At 42.5% G+C, this 15,806-nt stretch overlaps 2 protein-coding genes across 3 annotated transcripts in view; one reads left to right on the top strand and one right to left on the bottom strand.

Annotated features, from left to right (window-relative positions):
* Positions 1–230: 230 nt before the first annotated feature.
* ATG4A (autophagy related 4A cysteine peptidase) lies at positions 231–11,996 on the top strand. 2 transcript variants are annotated; one of them, XM_058813996.1, is made up of 13 exons: positions 231–267; positions 1,648–1,758; positions 2,907–2,978; positions 3,504–3,602; positions 4,820–4,921; positions 5,436–5,508; positions 6,362–6,441; positions 7,425–7,612; positions 7,715–7,793; positions 8,704–8,849; positions 9,425–9,481; positions 10,304–10,415; positions 10,728–11,996. In XM_058813996.1, the coding sequence occupies exons 1-13, from the start codon at positions 258–260 to the stop codon at positions 10,790–10,792; spliced, it is 1,194 nt and encodes a 397-aa protein (XP_058669979.1). In that variant the 5' UTR covers positions 231–257; the 3' UTR covers positions 10,793–11,996. The 2 variants fall into 2 exon arrangements, with proteins under 2 accessions (XP_058669979.1, XP_058669980.1); XM_058813997.1 differs by lacking the exon at positions 231–267 and having other exon boundaries at positions 3,455–3,602.
* A 124-nt stretch (positions 11,997–12,120) lies between these two features.
* Positions 12,121–15,806, bottom strand: part of COL4A6 (collagen type IV alpha 6 chain) — a 108,358-nt gene continuing 104,672 nt past the window's right edge. Inside the window, exons 44-45 of the mRNA XM_058814414.1 lie at positions 15,337–15,623; positions 12,121–14,747 (exon numbers count right to left, since the gene is read on the bottom strand). Coding sequence (XP_058670397.1) covers positions 14,487–14,747; positions 15,337–15,623 — 548 coding nt within the window. The 3' untranslated portion in view covers positions 12,121–14,486. The remainder of the gene's footprint in view (positions 14,748–15,336; positions 15,624–15,806) is intronic.

The raw sequence follows: 15,806 nt of genomic DNA, 5'->3' as shown, positions 1-15,806 counted from the left end.
CCCGCCCGCGGGGCGGGGCCAAGCCCGCAAACCGCCAATCAGGAGGGCGCCGGCGCCCAGTCCAGCCAATCGCCCCTGCCCGCCTGCTCCTCTCACCGCCCGGGCCGCGGAGGCTGCTGGGCTTTGTAGTCCCTTGCACGGGGGGACGGTGCGCTCCCGGCCGGCGGCGGGACTGCAGCTCCCAGGGCGCCCCGCGGCGCGGCCGTGTTGTGTCTCCGTGTCGGGGCGAAGGGGAGGAGGATGGTGACAGCGGGAGGATGGAGGCCGGTGAGGGGCGCGGGGCGCGGGCACGGCTGCCGGGGCGGCGCTGAGGGGCCTGGCCGGGGCTCCGGGGATCCAGCGGGGCTCCCGGCGGCGGGAGATGCCCGCGGGCTAAGGGACAGGAGCCGGCGCGGTGCCGGAGGGGTCGCCGGGTGCTTGGGGTCCCGCGGCCTCTCCCAGGGCCGGGGCTGGGGGTCGGGAGGGGGCCCGGGCGTGAGGGGGCTCGGCCGGGGCGCGGAGCGGCCTCAGCCGCCGGGCCGGAGCCCGGTCTGGCAGCGCCGCTCCGGGAGGCGCCGCAGCTCGGGGGGAGCGCTGTGGGGGAGCGCCGGGAAGGGGATCCCGGCAAGGGAAAAGAAACCCCGGCGGTGCCTTCGCCAGTGCTCCGGGGTGTCGGACGGCAGCGGGGGCGGGAGAGGCGGCCGCGAAAGGGGGGCAGGTGCCTCCGGTTGGATTTCGGGGGTCCAGAGTGTCTTAAGTCTTTGGAGTAAAAACCAGATATTTTGCTCTGGAAGTGCAGTGAGCGGCGGCTTTTCTGCCGGGGAACGCAGAGCACGGGGCGAGGAGCTGTTTTGCTGAGCTGGAGGAGCCTGGCGCGGTGTTTCACCCCTGCCTGCGACCACGCTCAGTGTCGGGGCTCGGCGCTCCTGGCCCCGGGCTCCAGCCGGACGGTGGTGCAGCTCCCTTCTGATCGCTGGAATGTGTATTATTTTTAAGTGAAATCTTACTTTATATATATGATTTTACATTAATTTTTATACTTGAAGGGTTTTTGCACTCTTCCAAAAAGCACCATTTTAATGATCTGGAAAATAGTTGGACTGTCTTCTTTTGTTAGTATTAATTATCATTTGTTATTTTTCACTAAATAGATATGGTGTTGAATAATAACATTAATACATCTATTTTTTTTCTTAAGTGTTTCAAATCTCCAGTTGGGAAAGTAAAGCCCAGTCTTGCTAACACTTTTCACATGCTTTCCATTAAGCATGAGGCCATAATCACTCTGATTTGTATTTTTTCTATGTTCCAGATCAAGCTGTGGTGCCTTTATTTTTTTTCCCTTTCCCTATTATCTTGAATCAAATCTCATCCTCACTGCAGTCACCCTGAACTTCTGTCACTGGCTTCAGTGAGATAGCTTATAAAGGTGTTATTCCTGGTGTTCTCTCAGCACTCACTGAGGATATAAATAAAAACCAAGGCATTGGTTATTTCAGTGTCAGAACAGCTTTTAAATGAGAAAATTAAAAGCAGCTGGCAGCACTGCTCAGAAGCCCCAAAGGCTGTAAAGACTTACTACAAACTAGTTTAGTTTGAGAGCTCCAGGTTGGGTATAAAGGAACAAGGGAATAAAATGGAGTTTGAATTTTGTGTATTCCTGTTCAGTTTTGTCTAGGTATGAAAACCAGATCACTCTTTTGTCAGACTACTTAGAAGAATTTCCAGAAACTGATGAGCCAGTGTGGATTTTAGGAAGGCAACACCACCTAAACACAGGTATCTTTAGAATTAAATTATCTGTAACATCTGCAGAATATTCATAGATTCACATGTAGCAACAGCTCCTGATTTCCTTGTGTTCCCTGAATGTCTCATGAGGGAAGTTTGCTCTCCATCAGTGAGACACCAGGTGTAAGCAGTGGAATTCCTCCTGTCCAGAAACCAGAACCAAGGCCAGTGTCCTCCCATGATAATTCATGCAATATGATGACATTCATAGCAGAGGCTGTCAGATGTGAGTCTCCACAACACAGGGACTCAGAAATGAATATATAAATTACTTTTGGGAAATGTTCAGCATTACTGGTGTCATTTTCCTGTGAGGGATGCTGTCCACAGCCTGTTACTTGCAACTGAAATGATATTTCAAGTAACAACAATAAGTTAGTCTATGGCACGTACTGCATTTTAGTGAAAATAAGTACATGGCCTAAAAGTTAGAGCAGAGTAATATGTTTACATAAAAATAAGGTTTCAGAAATGAGTTTTGCTCCCTGGGGAGAAGACAGGGCCATCCTCCTGTGTTACATGTCAAAGGCAGTGGCCACCAATGCAGGACAGCCCAGGGTGCTGCAGGCAGCCTTGATCAGCTGGAGAATCCTTTGGAAAAGCCAGCCAGTCTGAGCCACAGCCAAGGGAAAATGCAGCAAACAGGATTCTTAAGCATTCTTCAGAGCCTTTGGAGGATTCTGTAAGTGCATGTGTTTAAACAAACAGAAAAAAGAGAGGTTTCATTCAATTTAACATTATTAACCTTTTCTTAAAATCACTTTCTGTTGGGTTTGGAGGTAATGTATAATTCCATGTTGATTTGCACGTAGAACTTCTTAACCTGCTTTACCAGTTCTTTCCTGAGGACAGTTCTCCAGAGTTGTTTTATTCAAGCTGGGCATAGTCATTCCAAGCACTTTGTAAAATTTCATTGGCTAGTAATTATTTCATCCTTAATAAGTTAACTTTAATTAGCAGTCTGCAAAAGCTCTCTGTGTTTAAATTGCTAAAAAATGCTTGAAGTACTAAGGGTCTTGTTTGTAAAAGCTATAGGAGCCTTCCATGCACTCTATATATTAACTGTACAGGGATAATTTGAATTTTTCAGTTTTAAGTCTGTTTTAATAATGTATTTCCTCTTAAAATTATTCCAGACAAATCTAAGTTATTGTTGGATATAAGTGCTCGTCTCTGGTTCACTTACAGAAGAAAGTTTTCACCTATTGGTGAGTATGCAGCACTCCAGCAGCCTGGTTATGGATTAGCAGGATTAGTGATGATGTTGGGGACTGAAAAGTTATTTTTACACTACTAGAACATTTAGATCATAATTTAACTGTGTGTGCAAACAAAAGATTAAAGCTATTAAAATCAGTGTTTGCTTGTACCTGTATATAATCAGGTCTTCATGTTTGTGGGGCAAGCAGTGAAGTGACAGCAGCACTGTGGGAGAAAGGAGCTGGCTCAGTGGGGCAGGCTGGCTCCCCCTCAGCTGTGGGGCAGCTGTCAGAGGTTTGCCTGTGAGTTCCAGTTGTTAAAGGTTTGACTGTGGGGGTCACCTGTCAGAGGTTTGACTGTGGGGGTCAGCTCTCAGAGGTTTGACTGTGGGTCTCAGCTGTCAGAGGTTTGACTGTGGGTTTCAGTTATTAGGGGTTTGCCTGTGGGTCTCAGCTCTCAGAGGTTTTTCTGTGGGTTCTCTCAGAGCTGGCTCCATGCACAGCCCGTGCTGATTTGAGCCCCTCTGTTTGCAGGAGGCACCGGTCCCTCGTCTGACGCGGGCTGGGGATGCATGCTGAGGTGTGGGCAGATGATGCTGGCCCAGGCACTGATCTGCAGACATTTAGGAAGAGGTGAGTACTGTTGCTGAGGCAACTTTTGTGTTATTTGGAGGCTGTTTCATTTTTGTTGTCATTTTCCATAAAAGCATAAAACCTAAATTTATTAATGAAACTCTTTGATGCCCTGATAAAGTTATTGTTGAACTATTTTTGTCTGATGGGGCAAAATCATGTCAGCCTTAAGCAGAGAAACAAAAACAGAGGAAGGACAGATAGGGAATCCCACTGTTGTTATTTTTTAAAATAAATAAATAAATAAAATAAATCTTTTTGAGGAATACCCAAGTTGAAGCTAAGGGAAAACTTGCTACATCTTCCCCTCTTCTCATTATATAGCCACGAAAATGCTAGCCCAGGGTGATGGTGTCAGTAGTGACAGAGTGATAGACTCCACACAAAGTACTTCACAACCACTCACCCATCATCAGCCTGAGTCCAGACCCCACAGCAGACCCCACCAGTGCCTGTAATTCTGTACTGACACCCCATATCCCCAGAGCCACAGGTGAGTGTCATAGGTGTGCTCTGTGTGACACTCTCCTGTCAATAACCTTGCTGTGGCTGGAGCTGTGATCCTTGTGCTCTTTTGGCACACTTTCTGTGGCAGCACAATTTCTGGATTTACCACTTTAATAACTGAACACACAAAATGGTAGTGCAAAAATTTAACTGAAAGAGTTGGCAAACAAACATAACTACCTGAGAAAAACTAATCTTTAACTTGCAGTATGGATCTAAAGAGCATCAGCCCTGTGTATGTGTTTCTCTGTTAGTAAATGTGAGGTAATTACCTTATGTCAGAAGCTCATGTGGCAAAGCCATGGTTTGGATTTTGCTGTGGGAGAGGGCCAGCATTGTGTTTGGATTTTGCTTTATGAGTCTACAAATCCTACAAATGTTTGCAAATCTGATAAAGTCTGAACAGAACAGATAGTTTTAAATAGTCTTGGAAGCTCACATAGAGCAATAGCTATCAATTCTCAGCAGTGATCATTTGGGATATACTTGCAGTTGGCATTATTATTTTAGTTTCCCAATTTTCACACAATAGATAAAGGGCAGCTTGGTAATAAATGACAAGGTGTGACTTGTAGGATCTCTAAAGAAAATGTAAATATTAGAGATGGATTGTCTCTTAAAATCTCATTGTATGGCTTTCTGCCATCTAGAAATTTGATCAGTACAATGGAAGCATTATTTTTTAATCTGTATAACTTTTTTCCTTAAAGATTGGCAATGGGAAAAACACAAAAAGCAACCAGAAGAATATCATAGAATCTTACGGTGCTTTCTGGATAGAAAAGATTGCTGTTATTCCATCCACCAAATGGGTAAGAACACACATCAACTTCCTTTTGTCTGCTGAAATTCCTATGCTGTTGAAACTTTCTTATTTGAAGTAAGTTAATGAAACATTTTAAAAAAGTGATTATGAAGACAATGTGTATTTTTACATATAAATAAAAATGTATGCAAGTGGGTGCAAAGTATAATTCAGAAATATTATACTTAGACCTAAATAAATCTGTGTTCTAGAATAGAGTGTGTAGGTTTTGGGTAGGAGAGTTGATAGTGTTCAAATAGACAGTCATAGAAGTTATTGTATATAGAAGTAATTTGTAAGTGAGGACATATTTGTAGTTGTCATTACAGTTTAGGAACAACTTCTGAGGTAACCAGCAGTCATTAAGTGTTGAAAAGAGTAGAGGTTGAGAAAATAATTGTTGCTAAATACAGCTTGCTCTGGAGTGTTTGTGAAGGTATTGGTAGGCCATGCTGTGTGACACAGACTGTGACCAGCCTCTCTGTGGTTTTTCCTGTGTGTGTTTTCCCTTTCCACAACAGCACAGATGGGTGTTGGAGAGGGGAAGTCCATTGGAGAGTGGTTTGGACCAAATACAGTTGCTCAAGTGCTGAAGTAAGTCATGCCAGGGGCTCCTGGGATGTGCTCCTGGGGCTGCCTGAGGCTGCTGGGGAGAACATGGGAGCTGCTCCTGGCCTGGAGGCCTCACTAGAGCTGCCTTTGCTGAGGGATAGGGAATGTCCCATCCTGCAGCTCCTGGGTGCCATTTGCCGCAGCCCTGGCACAGACATGTTCTGGAGAGAGAAAGGAGCTCAAGGATGTCCTGGCCTCCAGCTCCTTTCCCTTACAAATTCTTCTTGACTCACATAGCAGTTCTTCAGGCTTATTTTAGACACCCAGCACTGCCTGTGCAGCCTGAGAGCTCCCTTCCCCAGAGTTCTGGATGTCACACCAAGTGGACAGAAACCTGTGTGCTATTATGCCACCCTCCTAACTTTTGGGTTCCAAAATCTTGAGCTGCTCTGGCTTTTAACAACCTGAAATAGTTCCTCTGAACTTCTTAAGCACAGAATAATGTGGAAAAACTGGCATAGGAATTTTTTTCTTCTCTGCATGATGTTAGGCACCATGGGCAGAATCCCACAGTGGAATCTGTTAATTGCAATAAAAAGTAATAAACCTGATCATGTGGTTGAGCTGTTACTATCCTGCATTTGGCAAAAGGACAAAACAGCTTTCACATGATACAGTGTGTGTGCTTTTCCTGGAACCACTCATTATTATTTTTTTCTAAATATGTTAAACACTGAAAGTTATCTTTTTATTGCATGGACACTTAAAAAACCCAACAAATTTTTCTTCCAAATAAGTGACTTTTTTACTCAAGACCTATTTAACTCTCCTGAGTTAAAAGCTATCCTCATGGTCCTAGTAAGCTTTTATTAATTATCGCCTCTGTGTTTTCTAGGAAACTTGCTTTATTTGATGAATGGAATTCATTAGCAGTTTATGTATCTATGGACAATACAGTGGTCATCGAGGACATCAGTAAGTGAAACAGGAGTTTCTGCAGGACTGCTCTAGTGTCTCAGCAGATAATGAAGAGTTGCTCCAGCTCATGGCAAATTTAATTGTTTGGACAAACTACTTCTGGGTGCATTAGGGTAGTGGTTGGATTTGATGATGTTAAAGGTCTTTTCTGGCCTAAATAATTTGATGATTCTGTGATTATTTCCTTGGTGACAGTTTTTTATTTGAATTCACTCTTCTGAATGTATCTAAGTATGAGCAAAATCTTGGCACCATCCCTATGTGTTCCCAGGGTAAGAAAAGGAATAAAGGAAATGGATACTCAGGTTTGGGGCTTCCAGAAGTAAAGTTAGCACAGAACAGTGAGGTAGTTTTGGTGACCAGCTCACATACCATGTGGATGAGAAAGTGGAGTTTGGTCTGTTCTTCCTTAACTCCTACTCCAGCAATGGGATGAAGTTGCAGTATGTAAAAATGCAGAGAATTGTTTGTAATAGAGAGTTTGGCAGAAATTTGCTTTTGTCAGGCAAAAGGGAAATGAAGGGCAGATCCTTCAGAAATGTGTGGCCCATTTTCAACTTATAAACTGTAAGGTTTACAAGTGCTATTTAGCCACAGCCTGGTTCTACTTTAGTCCCTACTTCTGCTTATTTTTTGTCTACATCACTGGAAGGGAAGAGTTCCCTGAAGAGTTTCTAATGCTTCCTCCCTGCTGTATCATCTCCCAGGCAAAGCTTGACAGCTTTAATACTGCGTGTAGTAAATGCAACTTCAGTCTTAAACATTCATCCCTTCATTTTTCCCATGTCTCACTAATGTGCCAGCACACACACTGACTGCCAGAATTACTTCTACTAAATAGTCAGGATTTCCATGCCCTGCTCCTTTTTTCTTAAAACAGGAGCTCTATAAAGCTGTCTGGAAAAGCAATTTAATTCATGATTGAAAGATCTGCTCTGTGTTGCTGTGTGCATTCACTGATGTCTCTTTTCATCCTCCAGAGAAGATGTGCTGGTGCCCTGCCCAGAGCAGCAGTGTTGCCCACAGCAGTGCACATTTGCACAGGAGTGCTCTTGGCCCAAACAAGAACACAGCAGGATTGTGCCCAGGCTGGAAGCCCCTCCTGCTCATTATCCCTCTGCGCCTGGGGATTAATCACATCAACCCAGTGTATATTGATGCATTTAAAGTAAGGCATTCTTCAGTCACTTCTTTGTCTATGTGAAAAAGTTCAGGTATCTTGTACATCAATAAACAAATCAATTTAATTTTTCTCTCTTTGGACTCCTAGGAATGCTTTAAGATGCCACAGTCTTTGGGAGCATTAGGAGGGAAACCCAATAATGCCTATTATTTTATAGGATTTTTAGGTAAGGAAGAAAGAAACTTACTCCAAATATCCATATGACTGAAAGAGAAAGGATTTTTTTTGGGAAGGGGCAGTAGTAAGCATTTTAAGCATGAAAATGGAGAAGAAGAAACATACCTCAGACACTTCAGGAACAGTATGAGACCATCCTTATAGGAACAGAAAAGAAGCAGCAAAGCTTGATATAAAAATATGGAATGATATAAGCAAAACAAGACACTAAGGTGATAGCATTCAAAAAATGTGAAATGTCACTGCTACTTAAATACTGTATTTTTTCTAATCATTAATACTTTCTAGTGAAGAGTGTCTTGTTTTGTTCTTTTGCTTCCTGGCTTTCTTAAATTATTGTCTCATATTTTTCAATTTTTTCTCAAAGCAGTATGTCTTTCACCTTCTTCCATGTCTTTATTAATTAATGCAATAGTTGATCCTAGATTCAGCCTTTGATATTTTACCCTGGTTTGATCCGTAACTCCTTGGATATTTTGTTCTCTTTTGTAAAACCTGAGCTGTTTTAGTCAGACTTATTTGTTCAATTTCTGGGTGAATGCCTAATGGGATTACAGATTGGATTTGTGGTCATCCTGTATCTTTGATCTGAGGAATGTTAGGGATTACTGCAGTTGAGATTTTTAAAAAATGTACTGCACTTCATGTAGATAAAGGAAAGTATGTGACAAAGGTAGAAAAAAAATCCACCCTAAAAGGTAACAGTGGAAAATTGTACTAAATTCCCTGTGGGATACTGTTGTGCCTTTCTGTTGTACAGTTCTCTTAAAGACTCCCTAGCTAGAGAGTTGAGATATGGACTGTGCTGACAATCCAATTAATGTTTTACAAGTCTGGATGGAATAAGTGATTATTACTGCTTCTTGCTTGTTACCACCATGTGGATTTTACCCCTCCAGGCAATGAGCTTATCTACTTGGACCCTCACACCACTCAGAGTTTTGTAGATTCAGAAGAAAATGGCACAGTTGATGACAAGAGCTTCCACTGCCAGCAAGCCCCTCACAGAATGAAGATCATGAATTTGGACCCTTCAGTAGCTTTAGTAGGTGTTAGAAAATGATAAATGTGTGTACTTTGTTCAGAGCAATACCTCTGTGTATTGGTAAGGGCAGCACCATGTTTCCTTGATCACAGTCGAGATCTCAGGGCACTCTTGTGCAATCTAAAATTCAACACACAGTACTTGAACTGCATAGGATACATTTTAGCTCAAGCAGGAACCAACTGTTTGTATCTTGGGGAGCCAATTAAGTTTCTTTCCTGGGCAACACAGACCTTTTCCAAGAAGTAGTTTGAAAGTCAAAGCAAGGAACTGAATCATGTTTCCTTATTTTATTCCATCACTATCATCTGTGCAGTGGTTGCTCTCAAGAAGATACTCACCTGAGCTTGTTTTATTTAATCTACAAATCTTCAGGTGGAATTACTTGTAGAAGTAATCCAGTATAGACCACAAAAATACTGTGGTAGTTGAAGAAATTCAGTCTGATCTCGTGCCACTGTCCTTTGGTTGGGTTATGGGTGATTGTCACAAGATATAACCCACACATAGATACCACAGCATCTTTGCTCATTGACATACTGTATTTAATATTACTCTGTGTATTCTTTCCTTAGGGCTTCTTTTGCAAAGAAGAATGTGATTTTGATAACTGGTGTAGTCTTGTACAAAAGGTAATACTACTATCTTTTCATCTGTATGAAATCATGGATACTGTTCTTTTTTTGGTTAATGGAAATTCCTGGCCTGCAAATCAAATGATCCCCAGTGAAGGTGGCACTAATGATCAGGGAGGGCTGACACTGCTGATGGAGCTTGTTCAGCATTTTGTAACCCTGAGCCCTGGCACTGGGAGAAGAAGTGCATCCGCCCCCTTCTGAGTTTGTCTTCTGTTAGCAGTACTGTGTTAGTGGCTCATACCTAAGACATTTACTGAGAAACAGCAAGCAGCTGGAATATTAAGCAACAGGAATGTGAAAATAAAGTACCACCAACCAAAAGCATTTATTTAAAAAAAGGCTACAGGAAACAGTTTGCAAATAACTGAAGTAGAGGATATGCTGGAGCTCATCTGATAGCAGTGAAATTTTGCTTCAATAACGTGTTTCTCCTGATCAAAGCCTATCTTCCAAAATCTCTTGGATTTTTTTGAGTAGATAGATCTGGTTTTTGTTCCCATTGATCAGCATAAAACTGGAACACAGAGAGGTCCAAGCAGGTAATTTATTTTTAAAAGGCAGAAGTATGTTCTTGCTATGTGTTTGCTCCATATAAACAGAATTATAGATGTATAAAAGCTCATTATAATGCACTGGTAACTTGTAAGAGTTTAAGAGATCCCTCTTCCAGGTGTGTTTTCAAGTAGGACAATACTAGAGATGTGTGAAGCTGTGATTCATGATGGCAGGTACCTCACCTAACAGGAATTTACAGCCTTTGTTCTTTGATAGATACACAATACTAAAAGTGGTTTTTGGTTTGTATTCTGTCCTCAGGAGATTCTAAAGCAGCAGAGCCTGCGGATGTTTGAGCTGGTGCAGAAGCACCCACCCCACTGGCCTCCTTTCATACCTCCAAGCAAGCCAGAAGTGACAACCACAGGAGCAGGTGTGGTACACTGAAAGTGCTCTGGGCACGGAGTGGGGCTCCTCAGCCAGCAGCAAAACCACCACAGGTGGAATAACTGGGCTTTCCTGAGGATCAGGCAATCACTGCATGATTGAATGCCTTGCTCTTACAGAGTATCAGTTATCCAAACAGGCCGTGTCCAATTTACATGTGTTAGCACAAGATACTTTTAAGTCTTTGAAAATATTTCAAAGGCAGCATTTCAGAAGGATGGGGGGAGGTTTGAGGGTTTTTTTAGTAAACAAAATCAGGCATGTCTTCACATTCTAAATTGTTTAATTTATTTTTCAGAACTTATTGAATCTACTGACAAGCTATTTGAATTGGAAGAAGAATTTGAAATCCTGAGTGTATGAAGGAAACTGTGGTGACCCATCTGAGTATTGAACACATTGCTGATATTACTGCATTGACATAAATTACACAGCCATGTTAGCCCAAAAGTGCCTGAAATCATGGATAACAGAGCACAAACATCTGGTATCATCCAAAACTCCTACAGGGACAGTTCCTTCTGTCAAAGAGCTTCCCCAGATGGAAAGGCACTGAAAGATTTTATTATAAGACCCTGAAAGGGAACCTCTTTTTAATGTGTGTCTTTCTTGAAGACAAATGGACCTCTGAGATTAAGGCAAAAATAAGTCTGTCAGTGGGCTGTATGTTTGGAGAAAGGGATAACACAAAATGGGTATTTCTTGCTCTCATATAATGCAATAGTTTAGTTCTTAAAGCAAGAGTCTTCAGTTAAGGAGGATGTCTACTTCTGTTCCTTCCTGTGGGCTGCATCATAGAAAAAATGCATTGTCTTGTTTAAAAGATCAACTGGATCAGGAGAAAATTGTTTCCTTGTTAAATATTTTAACATGTATTTGAGCAACCACACTTTATGACAAAAATGTTTCTGTGAAAGGAACTATGTCTAACGTATCCATTTTGCAATAGCCTTCCTGTTTCTGGGAGACCTCAAGAGGAACAGGAGCCTCAAAGAGTTGATACAGATCACAACCACTGTTATAGTTATGATATATTTCACCTTGACCTTAAAGTTCAATCATTAAAACTTAGGCTGACTTTTCTTCCAGAGCTAAAGAGAGTCAAAGGTGGTTTAACTGTACCTTATTTATTTTAAAAAAGATTTACACAAGTATCTCTGTTACTGCACTTTATCTGTGCATCTAATAAATTTCTTAAGCTTTTCATAGGTTGTATGCTGCTATATTTTGTTAATTTGTTTGTGTGAACTAAATATAACCCAGGTTATCTTAAAACTTAATATATAGGCATATGCAAATTACTTAATTGTTGGGTTTTGACTTGTTGCCTTTTGAAATCTGTTTTGGTAAAAGTGCCTTAATTCTCCAGTTTTATCAGCAGAGCCGGTGCAGTTTTGTTTCTTTTTAGAAAGAGTATCTCTGTAGCAGCTCTGAGAAAACCAGCTCAGAATAAAGGCAAAGATCTTTTAATTCATTCTACAGTTCCTTTTTACTATCACAGTCCCCATTCTGATCACTTTGTCACCATAGTGTAATGCACGTGAGTCACACACTTTCATCTTCAGTAATAAATGACCATGTAGAGAAATCCTGAATGCTGTGTCCTCTCACTTGCACTTCTGGGTCAGGGCCAGTGTGATTTCCAAGAAAATAGTCATGACCTGGGCACAGTTCATCTTGTTTGCCTTCAATGTTTATTAGCCATGGTTTGGAAACTATACATATAGAAAAAATACCATTTTTTTCCCCTCTCCATGGAGTAGCTGCACAGGTTTTGTGGGGTTTTTTTTAAACAAAGTATTTCTTTTTCATTAATACATGAAGTTACTGTGCTTATTATATCAGTTGCAGCCCCCTCCTCCCTACAGACAAAAAATTAAAATGAGCCCTTGCTCTGAAATGCTCAGTCTCAAGCAGTACCTGCTAAAAATAATTAAAAGACCCTCTCAGTGGAGTACCAGGTGCTTATTCCCCAAGCCACCCTCAGCCTCTTCAGAGAGGAGCCTGAGCCTTGCAGAGCTCTTGAAGGATTCTGGGTGGGGGTAAACGGATGGAAATGGGGCTGATGGCAGAACAGGTGATTGGAATTCCTGCTCCCTGCACCTGCAAGGTGGAACTGGATGGAAGCTTGGACAGGGACAGCAGTGGAGCTGCTGGTTACTTTGAGAGAAGCAGCTCTCTAAAGGCAGTGCTGCTAAAAATGCATAAAGCTCTGGTCCTGGGGAATAAATTATTTGTGTTTGCATGTGTCATGTCCAAAAATAAAGCCAAGTCCCTGCAGATAAAAGTCCCTGACCAACCAGACTCTTTGTAGCACCATGGGAAGCCAGTGGATGAAAATTTCCTTGTACTTTGTCAGTTATCTGTGTTATTTTTCAGAAGTCTTGAGCTTTGCTCTGTGCACACAAGTGTTGTAAAGTTGCATGTGCATAACCCAGGATGTAAATCCCACATGCTCTGTGCCAGGACAGCTAGGAACTAGAGTGGATATCCTGCATGAAAGGACTGCTGCTCAGGAGTGTTAAAATGCCTTAAAGATACTTGCAAAAAACATCCAGAGCAGTTGCTGATCTTTCACAATTAGGAATAAGTGAAAGACAACATTGTTCCTCAACTTCCCTGTTCATCTCCAGTGTGGTTCATCTCCAGGACTTGGAGAGCTCTGACCTCCATCTGTGAAGATGATAATGTGTTATGCAAATAATACTTTCATCTTTACTGATTATTATCTGCTTAAAATAATGTCTTAGTCATGCATTAATAAGAATTTTCTGAATAATTTTATCCTAAAGATTTTTAAGCCAAGGTGACAGTGTATTTGCAAGGCACTCCTTTGAAATGTCCTGGGACATTTCAATAGACAAGGATTTCACACCCTTCACTCCAGAGAGGTTAAAGGTAATAACTTTAGTCCTATTGAATGAATTCATTATAGGTATAACCATACCTTTGCCATGGCTTTCCCCTAAAATATACAAGGAAAATCCAATTAGTGGCACTTCTCTTTAATTACACCCTGAAGGAAAGTTAACAGTGCAGACAGTAGAGATACAATTTTTTAAACTTACAGCAATAAAGCCCAGAGGAAGCAGGATACAACACATGGTGATTGCAGGAGTAAAAAATGTACATCCCATAGCTGCTTACTCCTGTATCTGCATAAGCCTGCATGCCATCTAGTGAAGGCTCTACTTTTCAAACACACACAGCTTAAATAATAAGCTTGAAAATAAGTGTGCCAAAGCTGCCTCAGAAAGGAAATTTATGTTCATGGTAATAAATGTTGGCTAATAAAGTATGGCTGTATATCAGTGGCTGCAAGGAGATAAGCACAGACCTTGAAGCCAACAGACCTGGAATATATTTCAACAGAAAGCAAAGAAAAATGGTAGAGATGTTTTGGATTTATCTTCACATGAAAAATTGCATTAAGGTAGGCTGTGGATAGCAGGCTGGATTAGAACTGGTTACCTGTCACTGGAGGAAAGAATGTTCCATCTGTGTAATAAGCAAAGCAAATAATTCATTTTTCAATTTTTTAAAGAAAATCCATTATCAACCATTAGTGCATAGTGTTTCCAAGTCACCCAGCATACCCTGATAAATTTTAGCTGGTTCTGTGTTTCACAGGAGTCTCCACTCCCTTACACTAGACCAAATACTGTGTGCAAAGGCACTAATTCAGCCTAGTTTTGGCAAAGTGTCTCTGGGTGATGACTGGATGTGCCTTGGACAGAGGAGTGGTACAAAGTGTCAGCTGCTCTTCAGTCTGAGTAAGGAACTCACTGAGACTTTCTGAGGTAGCCATAAAAGAGGGGAAAAAAACATCAAAGTAAAAACATAGCACCATGTTCCATTAAAAAATGGCTTCAGAACACTGGTCTTTCCCTCCTCTGCGCACAAATTCCTGGACTTGAAACTTGATTTCTGTAGAGTTCTGGCTGTCTTGATTTACCCATCAAACACACACAAAAGAGGTTTGTGAATTTACCCTTCTCCAGGCAGCGATGTCTAACGTGGGGTAACAAAGACTGTTCCCATATCTGCACTGCTGTTACTACAAGTTCTTCATGCACACCTGGCAGCGGCTGACGCGAGTCCGAAGCTGCCCCGCCTTGAGAGTCTCTGAGGGGGGAGCACTGACAAACTGCTGCCCCTGCTCCACCGTGGTCAGCCAGAAGCTGTACTTGTTGGCAAAGTAGTGGCACGTGCCCCGAGCACCGTTGCACTCGATGAAAGGAGTGGCTCGGAAATCCTCCAGGCAGGAGCCAGGTGAGACCAGGGACTGGCCTCCGCCCTCTGCCCCTGCTGCAGTGTGCTGAAATAAAGATGGAATTCAGTGAGCTCCAAGGAACAGAAAGAGGTACACGGGCAATCAAATTATACCCTGGCTATGTGTATCTGTCTCTTGAGTCAGGGCTAGAAGGTAAAGAGCAAAGGAGCATACTTAGGCTGAATATGCAGGCCTGGAATAATGGAAAACCAGCTTTTCATTTGAAAGATGGGAAAATTTGGAAACAATGATGCTGTCATCATGTTTTTCTAACAATCTTACACTAATAAGCTTCTAGGAGAGTGCAATGGAAAATTTTTTCCACTGAGAAAGAGGATTAAGTCAATACTGTAGCTGAACTACTGTTTCCACATTTAAAGGTTTTAAGAACAAACATTTGTGGCAATACAGAACTTAGGCAGCAGTGTTACCACCAAAACTGATCAGGGCAGGTGCTGCACAGAGCAAACTCAGAGCTACAGCAACTCAGCTGATGAAGAAATGCACTGAGGTAAGAAGAGACAGGGTTCCAGGTTCCTGTTAGTAACTCACAGAACACATTCTCATTGACCTCATTAGAGAGGAGAGATGGACATGTTTGAAGCTGCCTTTGCACCAGGAGTAGTGTCCTTACCATAAGGAAGGAGTATCCTATCCACAGGCTGCGCCAGCCCAGGGGACACTGTGGGATGGTGATGTCCTGGCTGTGCACAGCCACAGCCTGGGAAGGTGCCTCACACACAGAGCACCTGCTGATGTACTGTGGGATCTGGACGCTGTCCACGGGCATCATGGGGATGGGAGCAGTGGTGGAGAGCCAGTAGGACTTGTCGTTTCGGCTGGCGTAGTAGCACACCTCATTGATGTTGCAGTAAATGAAAGGCATGGTGCTGAAGCGAGGCAAACATGAGCCAGCAAAGCCTGGAAGAAGCAGAGCAGCAGTCATACCAAGCATCTGCCAAAAACTCCAAACCATACAAACCAACTTTTAGTGGTGAGGATGGCACAAGTGACACCGCTCCCAGTGTGGATCTGGCCAAGCCACCTGCCACCAGCCCCACCACAGCCCTCTGCACTGCCATGGATGATGCCATGGCTTTTTAA

This window comes from Ammospiza caudacuta, chromosome 14, assembly GCF_027887145.1.
Source record: "Ammospiza caudacuta isolate bAmmCau1 chromosome 14, bAmmCau1.pri, whole genome shotgun sequence".
NCBI lineage: Eukaryota > Metazoa > Chordata > Aves > Passeriformes > Passerellidae > Ammospiza > Ammospiza caudacuta.
This window is presented reverse-complemented; position numbering and strand designations above follow the sequence as displayed.